This window comes from Olea europaea, chromosome 23, assembly GCF_002742605.1.
Source record: "Olea europaea var. sylvestris chromosome 23, O_europaea_v1, whole genome shotgun sequence".
Classification (NCBI taxonomy): domain Eukaryota; kingdom Viridiplantae; phylum Streptophyta; class Magnoliopsida; order Lamiales; family Oleaceae; genus Olea; species Olea europaea.
Window position 1 is genome coordinate 11,336,051 of NC_036259.1, and position 19,046 is coordinate 11,355,096.

General features: G+C 34.8%; 2 protein-coding genes across 3 annotated transcripts in view; one reads left to right on the top strand and one right to left on the bottom strand.

Annotated features, from left to right (window-relative positions):
* Nucleotides 1-13,019: 13,019 nt before the first annotated feature.
* Nucleotides 13,020-14,738, top strand: LOC111372022 (putative late blight resistance protein homolog R1B-12). The gene is made up of 2 exons (XM_022994159.1): nt 13,020-14,484; nt 14,575-14,738. The coding sequence occupies exons 1-2, from the start codon at nt 13,020-13,022 to the stop codon at nt 14,736-14,738; spliced, it is 1,629 nt and encodes a 542-aa protein (XP_022849927.1).
* Nucleotides 14,739-17,115: 2,377 nt separating this feature from the next.
* LOC111372388 (ABC transporter B family member 25) overlaps nt 17,116-19,046 on the bottom strand; it is an 11,964-nt gene continuing 10,033 nt past the window's right edge. For both annotated transcript variants that reach the window (XM_022994726.1, XM_022994725.1), the window contains exons 13-17: nt 18,838-18,903; nt 18,588-18,695; nt 18,095-18,202; nt 17,819-18,016; nt 17,116-17,620 (exon numbers count right to left, since the gene is read on the bottom strand). In XM_022994726.1, the coding sequence (XP_022850494.1) occupies nt 17,417-17,620; nt 17,819-18,016; nt 18,095-18,202; nt 18,588-18,695; nt 18,838-18,903 (684 nt within the window). In that variant the 3' untranslated portion in view covers nt 17,116-17,416. The remainder of the gene's footprint in view (nt 17,621-17,818; nt 18,017-18,094; nt 18,203-18,587; nt 18,696-18,837; nt 18,904-19,046) is intronic.

Below are 19,046 nucleotides of genomic sequence, written 5' to 3' on the forward strand. Positions count from 1 at the left end.
GATTGTCACAAAAGAGCTATATCGATAAAGTACTTAAGAGGTTTGGCATGCAAGACTGTAAACCAGGTGACACCCCTGTCGCTAAGGGAGACAAATTTAGTCTCAAACAGTGCCCACAAAATGACCTTGAAGCTAAGGAAATGCAGAAGATTCCCTATGCATCAGATATTGGGAGTCTAATGTATGCTCAAGTATGTACACGCCCAGACATAGCATTTATTGTTGGAATGCTAGGCAGATATTTAAGCAACCCTGGGATGGATCATTGGAAGGCAGCCAAAAGGGGATGGATCATTGGAAGACAGCTAAAAGGGTTATGAGGTATCTAAAGAGAACAAAGGATTATATGCTCACATATAGCAGATCAGATCAGTTAGAGATCATAGGGTACTCCGATTCTGATTTTGCTGGATGCCAAGATAGTAGAAGATCCACATCAGGTTATATTTTTCTGCTAGCTGGAGGAGCTATTCCCTGGAAGAGTACCAAACAGACACTCATAGATTCTTCTACCATGGCAGCAGAGTTTGTAGCATGCTATGAGGCATCTAATCATGGAATATGGCTGCGAAATTTTGTCACTGGGTTGCGCATTCTGAATGGCATAGAAAGACCACTAAAGTTGTATTGTGACAACAACTCAGCAGTTCTATATTCTAACAACAACAGGAGCTCATCTAAATCAAAACATATTGACATTAAATTCCTGGTTGTGAAGGAAAGAGTACAGAGTGGACAGATTTCTATAGAGCACATTGGAACAAACTCCATGATTGCGGATCCGCTTACTAAGGGATTACCACCCAAGGTCTTTCATGAGCACACCGCTCATATGGGTGTTGTATTTTTTGAGGATATCATGTTTTAGTGGGAGTTTGTATTCTTATTGCTTTATATATGTTTAGTTCTTTGAACACATTTATGTATTTGGATATTTTCTGTACAGAAGTAAAGTATTCAGTTCATTCCACTCTGTTATTATGTTCAGTACTGATCTCACTTAAGAAATAAGGTTGGACCAGTTGGAAATAGACATGTTCGGATCACATAATATGTAATTTCCATGCTACACTCTCAGAATTGATCTATGTCATTTGGTTGTATGGGTGTACGTGACCATTGATGGATTTAGTCACGCTAAATGTGACGAAAATCGCTTTGATCCTACATCGATGTAACTAATGGACGAGATTGTTTGGAAATACCTTTAATAACTATAGCACAATTTTGAGCTCATAAGTCTGTGCACATTTATAATGTAACATGTTTGGCCCAGTGGGAGATTGTTGGAAAAAAAATTCCAACTTAGGGGCCACACATGTACATTTATTAGAATGTGTGGTGCTATTTTAAAGTAAATATGGTCGATAAAGTGATCCATTGGATTTAATTTTGGACTAATGGGTATTAAATTTTATGGGATTAAAGTGTAGAGACCAGAAGGTGTTATTTTGAATTGATGAGGGGCCGATTTGAAATAACTTAAAGTTAATAACTGCCAATAGCAGTTATTTTTAAAAGTGGTTATGGTCCCCAATTTGAACGTGATTTTCTTTGGAAAATATCTCTGCATCTCCATCAATAGAGACTTTGAAGAAAACCAAAAGGAAGGAGAATCACGTATCAATTGGAAGATCAAAACCCAATTAAAGCAGTAAGATTCATGGATCAAGGTATGTTTCCGCACTTTTGTTGTCTCTTTGATTTCAACATGGAATTTATGATTTTATGAAAGGATTTTATGAATATGGTTCCTTTCAAATTTATGCAACATCCATGGCATCCTACCTGGTACAATAATACCATCACGAGAGTTAAGAAACTCAAAAGTTTAAAAGTTACTTAACTAGATATACGTTTGAACTTAGATTACTTTTCCAGATAAGCAAGTTTTTTTTAGTACAAAAAGTAACTTTCTTTGACAAAATAAGAAGCTTAAAAGCAAATTTTTACTTCTTTTTAAGCTTAGCCAAGCGTGCTCACCTGAACTAGATATTCACTTTCGGCATCCAAAGCACTAGTTGCCTCGTCTAAAAGTAGGATTCTGGGATTCATTAGAAGAGCTCGAGCGATGGCGATTCTCTGTTTCTGGCTCCAGAAAGTCTCACTCCATGTTCCCCGACATGTGTTTGGTATTTCTCGGCTAACTTGGCTATGAATTCGTGGGCATTGGCCATTTTCTATTTGTTATACATGTTGGAAAAATTCCATCGTATGAGGCCATACATGTATATATATTAAAATGTGTGATGCTATCTTTAAGGATTAGTCGATAAGGTGATCCACTAAATTTAATTTTGGATTAATGTGTATTAATTCTCATGGGATTAAAGTGTAAAGACTGAAATGATTATTTTAAATTGATGAGGGGCCAAATTTGAAATAATTGAAAGATAATAATCAATTATTTAATATGGGGTCATGGTCCCCAATTGCACGTGACTTTTAGAATTCTCTGCATCTCCATCAACAGAGAACGGATTTCAAGAAATCACGTAGCAGTTGGAAGATCATAATTGATTTCAAAAAACTCAGATTTATGGGTCAAGGTATGTTTCCACATTTATTTTGTTTTCTCATTGATTTCAAAATGGAGATTCAACAATCTGGTTCGTTTCGATTTCCTACAAGTGGTATCAGAGCTACTCCATTGTTGATTCTTTGAAAAATTGCAAGATTTAATGTTACTACAGTTTTTATAGTACAGATTAATTTTTTCGATCAAAATCTTCCAATATTTGTTTAAGAATTTTCAGATTTGACAACCTTGAATATATTTTTGTTGAATTTGAAAGTTGTTTGGGATATTATTTTTGGTTAATCTTTCAAATCTGTCATTTGTTGAACCAAAAGCATTATTTTGTATATTGATCATGATTATCATTCAAGATCTGAAAGAAAATTTAGGGTAATTCAGTTTTCTAGATCAAGATCTGGGTTAAAATTTTCTAAAATAAGTTTCTGATTTTCGATTTTTGGATTTAAAAAAAAAATTTGGATCTGGCCGGCTACGCGTATGCCGTCGGCAATTGCACTGCTGAGTGCAGCGTGCAGCTGCGCCCTGCTGCCGATTGGCAGAGAAAGAGATAGAGAGAGAGATTCAAGGATGGATTTTGAGTGGGGGCTGAGGTGAAAATAAGATAATCTCAGGCCTTGCTTGCAATTTAAATTAGGGTTAATTATTTTTTTTAAAATGAAAATTTACATTTCAGTCCCTAACGTTTCTGATCCATCCAAATTGGACCTTTAAGGTTACAGGTTTAATAATTCAACCCCTAAATTTTGAAAATTATTTAATTTGGGCTATTAAAGTTCTGAAATTTTCAATTAAAGCCCTCAATGTTTATAAATAATTAAAATTGGCCCCCAAAATTTTAAAATTTTTAAAATTTGATCCCTAAAGTTTTGAATTATTAACCCTTAGGTCCCTAAAGTTTCTAAAAGCATCTAATAATGCAAAATTAATGATTCTCTTTCTCAAATTAAGGTACTAAGGACTCTTTTAAGAGGAATAATTAAAGTTTAATTATGTGAGACAATCAAATTCAAATAATTTGGTAAATCATTTATAATGAATTAAGTTATCTAACATTTTGAATAAACTAATTGAAACAATATGTCACCAAAGTAACCTCTTTTGTGTAGATTGATTTGTTTGGGATGTTTAGATGTCGTGTGTGTGCTTCTTCATGCGGGTATTAATTGGCCCAAAGGAAGGCTAATACTTGGCCGAATTACATACACACCTATGCCGATAAATGTGTGACAATTATAAAGTTTCCATGTGAATAATAAACCAATCCAAAGATGGTTTCATTATTTGACAGGAATTATTGTCAATGTTTGATCACTGTATTGAGAGTACCACTAGCAATTAATATTACTATCCAAAGACTTGGTATTAATGTTGCACTAGATATCTTGAGATGAGACTTACCATTATTTGAATTTATTGTTCATTTAATATGGATATGAGCATAATTATTTGTTCATTTTTGTTCGCTCTACAGCAATTCATCTGCTACCAAAATATCTGCTAATATCAATTTCATTCCCATGGTTAATGGGACAAACTTCAAGGATTGGAAGGAGAACGTATTGATTGTTCTTGACTGCATGGATCTTGATCTTGCACTTCGGATTGAGCAACCCACTCCTCTTACGGATGAAAGGAGAAACTTTGAGAAGTGGAATCGCTCAAATCACATGAGTCTAATGATCATTAAGCGCGGCATTTTGGAAGCCTTTAGAGGTGCAATATCCGAAGAGATAACTAATGCTAAGGAGTTCCTTGTCGAAATTGAGAAACGCTTTGCGAAAAAACGATAAGGCTGAAACAAGCACGCTTTTGCAAAGCTAGATTTCAAAGAAGTATAAAGGTAAGGGGAACATAAGGGAGTACATCATGGAGATGTCTCATATTGCTTCAAAACTTAAAGGGCTAAAGCTTGAGCTGTTTGATGACTTGCTAGTGCATCTGGTATTGATCTCACTTCCTGCATAGTTCAGTCAATTTAAGGTTAGTTATAACTACCAGAAAGAGAAATGGTCTCTAAATGAACTCATTTCATATTGTATGTAAGAGGAAAAAAGGTTAAAGCAAGATAAAATTGCTCACTTGGCAAGCACTCCTAATGATAAGAGAAAGAAAAAGATGAAGGAATATGAAACTGCTCCTAAGGGTCCAACACACAAACAAAAAAAAGGAAGATAAAGGAACTTGTTTCCTTTGTAATAAGGCTGGACTTGTGAAGAAGGACTGTGTCAAATATCACGCATAGCGTGCAAAGAAAGGTACAATTCTTACTTTGGTCTGTTCTGAGAATAATTTAGTTTCAGTACTTAGAAACACTTGGTGGATGGATTCTGGTGTTACTACTCATATAAGTGTTTCTATGCAGGGCTGCCTGAGTCACCGAAAACCAAGTGATGGTGAAAGATACATCTATGTAGGTGATGGCAAATCAGTGGAAGTTGATGCAATAGGCACTTTTAGGTTATTATTGGGAACTGATTATTATTTGGATTTGGAAGACACTTTTGTTGTGTCGTCTTTTAGACGAAATTTAATTTCTGTTTCTTTGTTGGGCAAATTTGGATATTGTTGTTTATTTGGAAACAATCAATTTAATCTTTCATTAAATTCCAATATTATTGGTAGTGGTCATTATGTGCATATGATAACCTATATTTGCTTGATATAATTGTATCATATAATGAAATCTTGTATGAAGAATCACATGGTACTAAACGCAAATTAAATAAAGAAAATTTAGCAAAATTATGGCACAAGCGCTTAGGTCACATCTCAAAAACTAGGGTTGAACGACTTGTGTCATATGATATTTTGAATTCCCTTGACTTCAAGGATTTTGATGTATGTGTTGACTGTATCAAGGAAAAATAGACCAAAACAAAGAGATTAGGTTCTAATAGAAATTTGGACGTCTTAGAATTAATTCACACAAATATTTGTGGGAAATTCCCTACGGCTTCTTGGAATGATCAACAATATTTTATATCATTCATAGACGATTACTCACGTTATGGGTACTTATATCTCATCCATGAAAAATTTGAGTCACTGGACATGTTCAAAGCCTTTAAAGCTGAGGTTGAGAATCAACTCAACAAAATGATAAATAGCGTTAGGTCTCACTGTGATGGTGAGTACTACGGCAAATATGATGGATCAAGTGAACAATGTCTAAGACCATTTGTTAAAGACCTAGAGAAGTGTGGAATCGTCCCACAGTACACGATGCTAAGATCAGCTAGCATGAATGGTGTAGTTGAAAGACGAAACAGGACTCTTAAGGACATGGTAAAAAGTATGATAAGTCATTCCACCTTACCAAAATCACTCTGAAGAGAGGCATTAAAAACTGCAGCTTATATTCTGAACAGAGTACCAACTAAGGCTGCTGCTAAAACACATTTTGAGCTTTAGACAGGTAGAAAGCCTAGTCTAAAGCATTTTCACATTTGGGAATATCCAGCTGAGGCAAGGCCTAACAGGCCACATGTAAAGAAATTGGACTCCAAAACAGTTAGTAGTTATTTTATTAGTTACTCTGAGCGATCTAGGGGCTATAAATTTTATAATCCCACACTTAAGTCAATTTTCAAAATGGGAACCGCAACATTTTTTTAGGATGTTGAGTTTGGGGAGAGAAATAACGTTAGAGACATTGTCTTTGAGGAAGAAGTTGAGGAAGGATCGATTTCGATTCCTACTATTATTTTTGCCAAAATACAGGTTTCTATACCTGTCGTTGATCAAGAAGCATATCCAAAACCTCAACGAGATAATGTTGAAGAACCTTTTAGAAGTACAAACTCAAGAACCAATGCCATTAAGGAGATCCACAAGAGAGAGGAAAAATGCTATTTCGGATAATTTTGTAGTATTTCTCCAAGAATATGAGGAAAATAATGGAATGATGAAAGATGATCCAATCAATTTCCATCAGGCCATGCAGGGTTCTAACTCTCAAAAGTGGATTGATGCCATGAATGAAGAGTACGGGTCTATGCAAGACAATAAAGTTTAGGATCTTGTCCCGTTATCTGAAGGTGTGAAGCCCATTGGTTGCAAATGAATTTTTAAAACCAAAAGAGATTCAAATGGTAATGTGGAAAGATATAAGGCTTGTCTGGTGGCTAAAGGCTTTACCCAAAAGGAATGCATCGATTTCAAAAAGACTTTCTCTCCAGTTTCAACGAAAGACTCTTTCAGGACAATTATGGTACTTGTTGTGCACTTTGATTTTGAGTTACATCATATGGATATTAAGACGACGTTTCTCAATGGCGACATTGATGAGACGATCTATATGGTGTAACCAAAAAACTTCATGTCAGGAGACCCGAAGAATATGGTTTGCAAATTAAAGAAATCCATCTATGGGCTCAAACAAGCTTCCCGTCAATGGTACCACAAATTCCATCAAGTAATTCTCATTTGGTTTTGAGATGAATGTCGTTGATGATTGTGTGTATCACAAGTTCAGTGGGAGTAAGCATATTTTCCTGGTTTTGTATGCTGATGACATACTGCTTGCCACTAACAATATAGGCATGTTGCATAAAATCAAGATATTTTTATCAAGATATTTTGAGATGAAAGATCTTGGTAACGCCTCTTTGTATTAGAGATTCAGATACATCGAGATCGCTCTCGGGGTATTTTTGGATTGTCACAAAAGAGTTATATCGATAAAGTACTTAAGAGGTTTAGCACGCAAGACTGTAAACCAGGTGACATCTCTGTCGCTAAGGGAGACAAATTTAGTCTCAAACAATGCCCATAAAATGACCTTGAAGCTAAGGAAATGCAAAAGATTCCCCATGCATTAGCTATTGGGAGTCTAATGTATGCTCAAATTTGTACATGTCCCGACATAGCATTCATTGTTAGAGTGCTAGGTAGATATTTAAGCAACCCTAAGATGGATCATTGGAAAGTAGCCAAAAGTGTTATGAGGTATTTAAAGAGAATAAAGGATTATATGCTCACATATAGCAAGTCGGACCAATTAGAGATCATAGGGTACTCCGATTCTGACTTTGCTGGGTGCTAATACAATAGAAGATCCACATCAGACTATATCTATCTGCTAGTTGGAGGAGCTATTTCTTGGAAGAGTGCCAAGCAGACACTCATAGCTTCTTCTATCAGGGCAGCAGAGTCTGTAGCATGCTATGAGGCATCTAACCATGGAATATGGCAATAAAATATTGTCACTCGACTGCGCATTTTGAATGGAATAGAAAGACCACTAAAGTTATATTGTGATAATAACTCAGTAGTTCTATATTCTAATAACAACGGGAGCTCATCTAAATCAAAATACATTGACATTAAGTTCCTGGTTGTGAAGGAAAGAGTACAGAGTGGACAGATTTCTATAGAGCACATTGGAACAAACTCCATGATCGCGGATTCGCTCACTAAAAGATTATCACTCAGGTCTTTCATGAGCACACTGCTTGCACAGGTGTTGTATTTCTTGAGGATATCATGTTTTAGTGGGAGTATGTATTCTCGTTGCTTTATGTTTACTTTGGACACATTTGTGTATTTGGATACTTTTCTGTACAAAAATGAAGTATTTAGTTTATTCCACTCTGTTATTATGTTCAGTATTGATCTCATTTAAGAAATAAGGTTAGACCAGTTGGAAATAGACATGTTTGGATCACATAACATGTAATTTCCATGCTACACTCCCATGATTGATCTATGTCATTTGGTTGTATGGGTGTACGTGACCATTGATGGATTTAATCACACTAAATGTGACGAAAATCGCTTCGATCCTACATCAATGTGACTGATGGACGAGGTTGTTTGGAAATACCCTTAAAAATGGTAGCAAAAGTTTGAGCTCATAAAGTTGCACACATTTATAATATTACATGTATGGCTCAGTGGGAGATTGTTGGAAAAATTCCATTGTATGGGGCCATACATGTATATGTATTAAAATGTGTGGTGCTATCTTTAAGGATTAGTCGATAAGGTGATCCACTAAGTTTAATTTTGGACTAATGGGTATTAATTCTCATGAGATTAAAGTGTAGAGACCAGAATAATTATTTTAAATTGATGAGGCGTCAATTTTAAATAATTGAAAGATAATAATCAATTATTTAATATGGGGTCATGGTCCCCAATTGCATGCAAGTTTCAAAATTCTCTGCATCCCCATCAACAAAGAACGGATTTCAAGAAATCACATAGCAGTTGGAAGATCATAATCGCTTTCAAAAAACTCAGATCTATGGATCAAGGTACGCTTCCGCATTTATTTTGTTTTCTTATTGATTTCAAAATGGAGATTCAAGAATCTGGTTCGTTTCGATTTCCTAAAATACAACGCAAATGCTATCATAAGCTGAAAGCTATGAATATTCGTCCTTGTTAAGAATTTAGAATTTACTGCGTTGTTTTCTATATCAATGCTACTTGCTTTACCATCCAATCCATAGGCTATGTTCTCTTCAATCAAGCAGTTAAAAAGAAAAGGTTCTTGGCTCACTATACTGATCAGCATTTTGTAGATATTAGAAAATGTTTTAGAATCAAATAGTGTTGACAACATTGTCTTAAGTGAGATAACATGCTAGAGCATGCTTGGCGAAGCTTAAGGAGTTTACTTATATGTAAATAAGCTAGTTTTAAAATAAATAATTTTTTTATTGGTTTTAAAAATACCTAACTAAAAGCAAGACTTATTTCAAAATAAGTAATTTCTTTTACTCAAGCTGGGCCAAGCGTGCTCTCTATATGTCAAAAAAGAAGGAACAACAAATGCAAGAAATTCAAGTTGCAAGTGTCCTGTGTATTTCTATATGATTTCTATTGTACAAGAATTACATGGAAGAAATTCACATTGCAAGTAACCTATACAAAACTTTGTAGTACCAAATTTACCTTTTTATGTAGATGCTCATTAGATATTTCGACCAGAGGAATCCCGTTGAGCAATATCTTTCCCTTGACAGGATCATAAAATCTCTCTATCAATTTTGCAATTGTCGTATGGAAGTGATTATAACTTAATAAGTAGTGTCCCCTATGGAATTTATAGATGATAAATGGGTTGAAGTTGAGTGTCCTACAAATATGTGGATAAAAAGTATTTTAAACTGTTTAAATTATGATTGCAAGCCAAACATGCATTAGGTCTCCTTGAAAGAAAGGGAAAAGTATAAATATTTATTTTTACATATCAATCATAAATTTTTTGAACTTTCCAATCATAAATGCAACTTTCAACTTGAAACTTTTAAATCATAAATTTTTTTAACTTTTATCAAAATCTATTAAAAATAATTTTCAACAGAACCAAATGGAGACTTATTATTTTATGTCTCTGTCATGGCCAATGCCACGAAGACCTGCATCCCCTGACTCTTGTACAGGGGGAAATCACCTCTGTAAAGTGTAATTGAATAAAACTGGATGGACATGGGAAAAAAAAGGTTCAAAAAGCAAGCTGATTTGCATGATTTGATTGAGTGTTTTTGTGTAGTTTTTTCCCGACTTCCAATGTTGAACTGCCAAGTGTTGTCTGTCAATGAAAATCTATCATTAACCTTGTTTGTATATCTTAGTTGAGTGGAATTACATAGTGGGGGTGTGGGAACACTCTGTATTCTAGCCCACAACAAGCCTTTTGGGCAACAACATAGGGCCTGACTTTCGGTATTACCAAACCTCCATATGGGATCATATAATCAGTAATACCAAATTTTCTGATGCAGAGAATCCTCAAAGAGGCAACTGCAGAGCATACTTTTGATACTACTTAGATCTTGCTCTTACTTATTCATTCTGAAATTTTCACAGTTGTCAAGACTATGGAAGAACAAAGAAAGGATTTTAGAAGAACATTGTTAAGAGGAACAAACTTTTATTAAGAAGAGTTGAGCTCGAGATGATCCTCAATGAAAGATAAGAGCTCCTTATATAGAGGAGGAGCCTCATCATACAACCGACACAACCGACGCAAAACTAATAATACTACCAATGACTCATCACTTTTAGTACAATACTTATTACATAAGGACATGACTCACAACTTAAAAGGACGTGACTCATCACTTTACTAGCATGACTCACTACTTTTAGTATAATAATTTTACAACCATCTTTTAAAAAGTAAAGAATCTACTTTTTAAAAGGGATTTTATATTACAAACGACAAAATGATTATTTTACACGAGCTGCTAAGTCATCAAGGTGTTCCAAGATTTGCTTCTCGTCCAGGTTCATTTGAATCATCTGAATCAGAGGGGAGTCCATGTTACTTCCACCAAGGCCAAGTTGTAGTATCAAATTTTTTTTCAAAAAATTTTTCTTCCAATTTTTCAAGATTGTCTGGGCCTATTGGATCAAAATCATACGACTGTGTTCTATAATCATATGGATCTTGAGAGTCCTGGAAAACACTGTCATTATAATTTATTTCCGTGTTCAAATATCTTGAGTTTTGTTTGTCTGGATTGCTTGATCCTGATTTGTCCACATCCATTTTATCAATTTTCATTTTTTCTTGAAATTCATTCCAGAGATTGTTACACAGTTGTTGTCCTTCTGGTGTGGTTTCTGGATATTTAGATGTTTCTCCAAGGCATTAATGTGGCCTTCCCAAGTAAAGCTGGTTCCAATGGGTTTTGTCACTTTCCCAAGTAGCAGATGGATAGTATCCAAATACTTGTCCAAAAATTTGGCATTGTCCTTCTCTGTGTTTCTGAATGTCTTGCTGAATCTTGGTTGCATAGTCTAGAGGTAGAATTTTCCATGGAGTATCATCTTCTATGTCTGGCCAAATTTGTGGAGGAATTGTCTGGTTGATTTCAGCCATTTTTCTTTGAAATTCTCGAAACTCCTTTGGATACCTTTCCCAATCTTGATGGAAATTGAAAGGTTGGACTGCATACTCCTTGACATAAGAGAAGTGTTTATAAGAACCTATTTCTGTAAAATATCCTTGCCGCTGGAACATCAGAATTACAAAAACATTGTTTTGGGAAGTTCTCAAATCTTTAAATTTTAAAGAAAATGCTTCAAACATTTTTATCCAATGAAAAATAGGATAAAACCATTCGAAAAATTTCTTTGCCTCAAAATGTGCTTCTTGAAATGGATCATTTTTGTTAAAACTTCGAAAAGTGATTTTTTTGAACCATTCAAGAGATTCACAAACATTAAAAGAAACTCCAATTTGAAAAAGTTCCAATAAGTACCACAGAAAACAAAGTAATTCCTTTGAAAATTTTGAAACTGCTTGGTGTGGGATTATATTAAAAAATGGATAATCTTGATGAAATCCAAGACCACCAAGAGTTTCAATTCCTGTTTGCCTGATAACAATGGACTGGTATTTTAACATGAACTCTTTGGTTCGGGAATGGAGGGTTTTGTCTCTGATGAGAGTATTAAGTTCTGGGGGAATTTGTTCATTTTGAGAAGGCAAATGAAAAGGAAGGTCTATCATACAGATTACAGGGATAGGTTGGGAGTGAAAAGCTTTTGGTCTGGTGAGTAGGTCTGGAAGGAGGTTGGTTTTTCCCTTTATATGTTTGACATCAAAGTTAAAGTTTGAAAACCATTCTGCCCATCTGAGTAGTTGAGAATTTGGAATTTGTTTTTGTTTGAATGAAAGCATTTTAGGGAATGCTGACATGTCCATTTCAATAAGAAATTTGTGTCCAATGAAATGAAACTGAAATTTCTCAATACCACGTTTTACCGCCAAGATTTCTTTGAAAGTGGAATGATAATGTTTTTCTGCTTCTGAGAATGCTCCACTTTTGTATCCACAAATGTTTCTTTTTCCATTTTTCTCCTCCAATAGAACTGCTACCCAATATAGATCACTTGCATCAGTTTGTAAGATCTTTTTCCCGTTAGTAGGGATAGATAGAGCTGGAAGTTCTTGCACCTTTTGTTTGATTTTTCGGACTGCTTCTGTTTGTTTTGAAGACCACGATGGTGCATCTTTTTTCAGCATGTTCTGCAATGGTCTGATAATAGGAGTTAAATGATCAACAAAATCGGCCATGTAATTTGCAATCCCAAGGAACTGTTGGACTTCTCGTTTAGAGAGATCTGTGTCTGCAAACTTTAACAATTCCTGACCAACATGTGGTTGTAAAGAATATTGACCATCTTTAATATGCATGCCCAAGAAATCAATTTCAGAGACTCCAATAACCATCTTTTTCTGAGAAAGCATTACTCCAAATTGTTTTGTCAGATTAGCGAATTGAGACAACAGCTGAGAATGAGAATCGTCATGAAAAAAATCTTTCTAAGCCTTTTAGATTCCATGGGAAAACTCACGATCCAGGATCATGAAAAAACCCTTGAAGAATTAAAACAAATTTTTCGCAAGAAGCTATTGGGTACGACGTTTCTTAGTGTGATGGATGACGTCTGGGGCACCAGAGTTTAGGATCATGTGAAGCGATTGTTTTCAAATAACAATGATAAGAGTCGAATCATGATGACAACTAGGCTAGGAAGTGTGGCCCGTAAGGCAAGCCCTCCTCCTCAGGGACCTCATCACATGCGTTTTCTAACCGAGGAGGAAAGCTGGAGTTTATTTTGTGCGAATGTTTTTGGAAAAGATCGCTGCCCTTGTGAACTCGAACCAATGGGTAAGAAGATAGTCCAAAATTGTCTACGACTGCCACTTGCAATTGTTGTGATTGCAGGACTTCTCTCAAAGGCCACGAGAACAGTACATCACTGGACAAATGTTGGAGAAAATCTGAGTTCGCTGATAGATTCAAATGGTGAACAATGCTCAAAGATACTATCTTTAAGTTACAAGAATTTGCCTCATCATTTGAAAGCATGTTTTCTCTATTTCGGAATCTTTCAAAAATACTCGGATATCAATGTTTCCACACTTTTCAAGTTATGGGTTGCCGAAGGATTTAAAAATTCAGCAGAAAATAAAACTTTGGAAGATATGGCTGAGGAAAACTTGTTAGATCTTGTTGATCGGAATCTTATTTTGGTTTCTGAAAGGAGTTCCATAGGTAAAATCAAAATGTGCATGATCCATGATCTGTTACATGACCTATGTGTGAGAGAAGTTCAAAGAGAGAAGTTTTTTCATGTCACGGACTGGAATCTCCATAGTATTCCCAATGGCAATAGCCTGCGCCGTTTAATCTTACCAAGTGTTTCAGTAAAGTCGTCAACTGATTGGCAACTCAGTGTCTTGAATTTGGGAACTGATCATCCAACTGAAATGGCAAAATTATTTAACTTACAGTACCTCGCTTCTAGCTACGTTAATAATTGGAGGCTTCCTGCATCAGTATACAAACTCCGATATCTACAAACCTTAATTCTTTACGACACCACAGTTCCAGTATCTCTGACACCCGAAATATGGACGATGACGCGGTTGAGGCATCTCCAGTTGGGGAAATTTATTCTTCCTGATCCTCCTAGAGCTGAAAATTCTGTTATCGTTCTTGAAAACTTACAAACGCTCTCCACTCTGATAAAATTCAGATGTACAGAGGAGATCCTGGAAAGGGTTCCCAATCTCAAGAAATTGGGAATCTGTCTGGAAGATGTACAAATGGGTTTGGAATATTTCTATCTCAAGAATCTCGTCCATCTACATCGACTTGAATCTTTGAAATTCTTATTTCTCGTGTCGACGCCATCTTTCTTGGAAAACATCATTTTCCCGTCTTCGCTCAAAAAATTAACTTTAGATGGCAGCTGCATCCGTTGGGAAGATTTGACGACTATTGGTAAGTTGCCTTCTCTTGTGGTGCTCAAACTCAAAAATTTTGCCTTCTATGGAAGACCAGAGTGGGAACCAAATGAAGGAGGATTTCGTCAACTGAAATATCTACTGCTTGACAAAGTTCGTCTTCTGCACTGGAGAGCTGACAGGGACCACTTCCCAGTACTCGAGCGCCTAGTCATTAAGAACTGCCAAAGTATGTAGGAGATCCCTAGTGAAATTGGAGAAATTCTAACTCTTCAAACGATCGAGTTGCATTCCTGTAATCCTTCACTTGTAACTTCAGCAAAGAAAATAAAAGAGGAACAACTACGGAAGTATGGAAATGAGGACCTTCAGATCCTTATTAATAAGGTACGCAAGAAGAGAGACAAAGCTGCATCTGACCGGAGATACGAAAGATTTGTGTCTAAGCAGAGGAACAACAGAACTTCCCCTCTTTGCAGATGATACAGGAATTTTATTAATGAATGCAGTATTTGAAACGTGTAACTTTGAATGTCGCTGATTCGTTTGGTTCTATCATGATTAATTTCTCGATTTTACATATTTCTCTTCTTTAGTTGTTGATTCCTCTAGTCGAATGAGGAAGAGATCCTCAACGAGCATGTTATTTGGCTTATTCGAAAATAATTTGGTCCTTGATCCTTGATCCTTTATGTTTTAGCATGGTGAAAACATTTTCGATCATCATCATTATTTTCTTTAAATGAATTATCGAAGATAACTTTCTTCACTTCTCTGGAGTTGTCAGTAACAAGCAATTTTTAATATAATGCAAAATCCCACAATATTCAAAAGTCGGACTCATCTCCTCCTCAACATCCGGCTGGAGAAATAATCTCATTGGCAAGTTAAACTCGTCAAGTGTGGTAGGTGGATTGTATCCCAACGTAGCAAAGACATCTTCAACTTCGTGATCAATCATTGCTAATCTCTTGTTTCTTTTTGTTCCTTATAGATGAAATAAAGATCAACAAGAAGATTGGTTTAAAAAGAAAAAGAAATAATCAAATAAAAGATAGAAATGCAGTAAAAATTTGTTGATTTTATATCTCGCAAGTGTACGGATCGAAAGAAGTAATAAAATGGACTTAAAGTCTGAATTATTATTTTTATGAGGACTAAAATTTAATCATTTATTCAACTATTCTTATCTTCGATTTGATTAGAAATAAATAAATGTGTTTATCTTCTTTTTATATTTTTTATTTTAAATAAATGAAAATAATTAATAAGTGCATGCATGAATTTTTAATGATGGTTTAAGTGTTTGAATTCACAAATTGATAGTAACTATCCTCTTAATCTCAATCATCAATTTTTATAACAACTAATTATGTGTACTCGTTCGAAATCTTTTAAATTAATTAATTTGCCTCTCTCAAGTATAAACAATCCTAAGCACTTAAGTCAACCACAATATCTTTATGTGTGTTCGAATAAGCATTACTCAAAACTATTCAATCACTAAAAAATACATCTAACGATCATGACAATCATAAAAGTACATCTCTATTTTTTTATTTTTTTATTTTACCCAAATTGCAAATTTTCACTACATGATATAATCAAATAACTCACAACAATTAGTGTCCTCCTAATTCAAAGCATTAAGAATAGAAGTAAAAATTATTCACACAACAATTAGAGGTTAAAAATTCATAATTAAAATTAAAATTCAAAACTAAGTTAAAATCATTCATCCTAACTAATCAATTAATTACATATCACGCGAGAAGAATAAAACAATATGGAATTAAAGAATGTTGCCGATTTTCAGGAAAAATGAGAGAGAGATGATCTTGCACAAAAAATTTGCCTTCTTGTAAAAATCTTAAAATCCTAATTTCTTGATTGATTCCTTGATTTCCCTTTTGGGTTCTTTTTCTTATAATTGGTATGATTGTTATGTTCCAATAGGCCCCTTTGACTTGTATAATGTGTATAATAAATCCTTGCAAGCTTCCTTTCAATTGTTGTATTCAGGCATCTATTTAAAATACAAGGTTTACGTCATAAATCCTTGTTCATCTAAAATGAGTTTGAGAAAAGCGAAACAATTCCCTTTTTCAATGAATAACGCTATCATCACCATTGGTGTTAAACACCAATTTATGTTGCAATTACATGACATTAAATGATATATTCATTTAAATGCAAAGTTGATTGACTTATTTAATTAAGTCTATAAAGTATAGTCATCTAAACTAATACTTTAATATCACTTATGCTAAATAGCATTATTCTATTTCAACGGAGTCCTTTTTATGCAATATAACCTTCATCTTTTAATCTTCACGATTTAATATTGTTCATCCCAAAATTATTAATAATTGACCAAATAAAAATTTCAAAACTTTACAATTATTCCTTAAACTTTCCAAATATTGAATTTAACTTCTGAAACTTATGAATTTTTATCGAATGCGCCATTAATATTTTCATTTGATCAATTACAATTTGATTAATCTTCAATTGCTCTGAATCAACTCCAATTAAACTCCAAACGGCCATTTTTCATACCAATTATATCTCAGTTGGGATTTTTTTCTACAATTTAAACAAATTTAGTCGACAACTGCTGAATTTACATATAATTGAGAAAGAATAAAAGTACGGATAGGCCTTAAGAAGCAGTCATCAACTACTATATTAAATATATATATTTTTTAAACTCTAAGTATCCATAGTAAAAGCTCAATGTATTTTAAGTACTTTACCGCCAAAGTTCCTCTAATTTGACTAGGAAAGAAAATATCTATTAAAATCATAATCCACTTCCAGTTTCTTTTAAAAATAAAAATAAACATTGGGACAAGAATCATGCGCCAGAAAGATTTTGAGACTTAATTATTAATTTCTCGATCGGAATATGTTCTCTCACAACTAAGTACTAACTGCAATCTCTTTCTGGTATGCTTTTCTGGGACCTGTCCTCCAATATAACTAGCCTAACGATCAATGCCCTCAGTATATATAAAATCAACATCTACAGATTTTAATCCCATACAGCATATTTAGAATCAAAGACTAAGAACTAATCCCATACAGTGTATATAAATCGACATGCACAGAACTTAATTTCAAGTTTACTGCTACGGGTATAGCTTAACTATAGCCCATGACTAGATTTCGTGTTTTGGCCCTTGTAGTTGCCTCCTAACTAATGCTGTGTAGATACCATTCTTGTCCAGGAGGTCATCGTGAGTGCCACTTTCCACTATCTGCCCATCAGAAACCACTGCAACAGTGTCTGCAGTCTTTACAGTAGAAAGCCTATGAGCTATGACTAGCACGGTCCGACCCTTCATTAGAGAATCCATGGCATCCTACATGGTACAATAATACCATCACGCAAGTTAAGAAACTCAAAAGTTTAAAAGTTACTTTACTAGATATACGTTCGAACTTAGATTACTTTTACAGATAAGCAAGCTTTGTTAGTACAAATAGTAACTCTCTTTGACAAAATAAGAAGCTTAAAAGCAAATTTTTACTTCTTTTTAAGCTTAGCCAAGCGTGCTCACCTGAACTAGATATTCACTTTCGGCATCCAGAGCACTAGTTGCCTCGTCTAAAAGTAGGATTCTGGGATTCATCAGAAGAGCTCGAGCAATGGCGATTCTCTGTTTCTGGCCTCCAGAAAGTCTCACTCCACGTTCCCCGACGTGTGTTTGGTATTTCTCAGCAAACTTGGCTATGAATTCGTGGGCATTGGCCATTTTCTGTTTGTCAACGCAAATGCTATCATAAATTTGCTGGAAGCAATGAATATTCGTCCTTGTAGAGAATTTAGAACTTACTGCAGCGTTTTCTATATCAATGCTGCTTGCTTTACCATCCAATCCATAGGCTATGTTCTCTTCAATCGAGCAGTTAAAAAGAACAGGTTCTTGGCTCACTATACTGATCTGCATTTTGTAGATATTAGAAAATGTTTTAGAATCAAATAGCATTGACAGCATTTTCTTGAGATAACACGCTAGAGCATGCTTGGCCAAGCTTAAGGAGTTTACTCATATGTAAATAAGATAGTTTTAAAACAAATAATTTTTTATCGGTTAGAGTTAAAAATAACTTAACTAAAAGCAAGACTTATTTCAAAATAAGTAATTTCTTTTAATCAAGCTGGGCCAAGGATGCTCTCTATACGTCAAGAAAGAAGGAACAGCAAATGCAAGAAATTCAAGTTGCAAGTATCCTGTGTATTTCTATATAATTTCTATTGCACAAAATTACATGGAAGAAATTCACATTGCAAGTAACCTATATAACACTTTGTAGTACCAAATTTACCTTTTTATGTAGATGCTCATGAGATATTTCGACCAAAGGAATCCCGTTAACCAATATCTTTCCCTTGACAGGGTCATAAAATCTCTCTATCAAATTTGCAATTGTCGTCTGCAGCACATTAAAAATTGTCATACCCATAGTTTTCTTTTTCCTTTTACCCCCATAAATCAGTTCACCTATATGATGTTTATTACAGTGACATGAAAATGGATTATGATTGCAAAGGAACTTCAATATGACAAAGAAATACCTTTCCACCACCACTTGGACCTACCAATGCGACCTTAAAACCAGTCTGTAGTTTCAATGTTATCCCCTAATCACAAAGATGTACAGTACTTAGCATCATTTTTGGAACGATTGTGCAACATGTACATAATGGTTTACATACACATTATGTAGTGAGATATGATAAGATCAAAATTTCTTCAACTAAGGGGTGGGGGGGGGGGGGGGGGG

Excerpts from the sequence above, each read along its gene's own strand:
- LOC111372022 (XM_022994159.1), top strand. The coding sequence starts at position 13,020 with ATGACAACTAGGCTAGGAAGTGTGGCCCGTAAGGCAAGCCCTCCTCCT. Across the intron at positions 14,485-14,574 it reads AGTCATTAAGAACTGCCAAA|CAAAGAAAATAAAAGAGGAA; the intron begins GTATGTAGGAGA and ends TTGTAACTTCAG.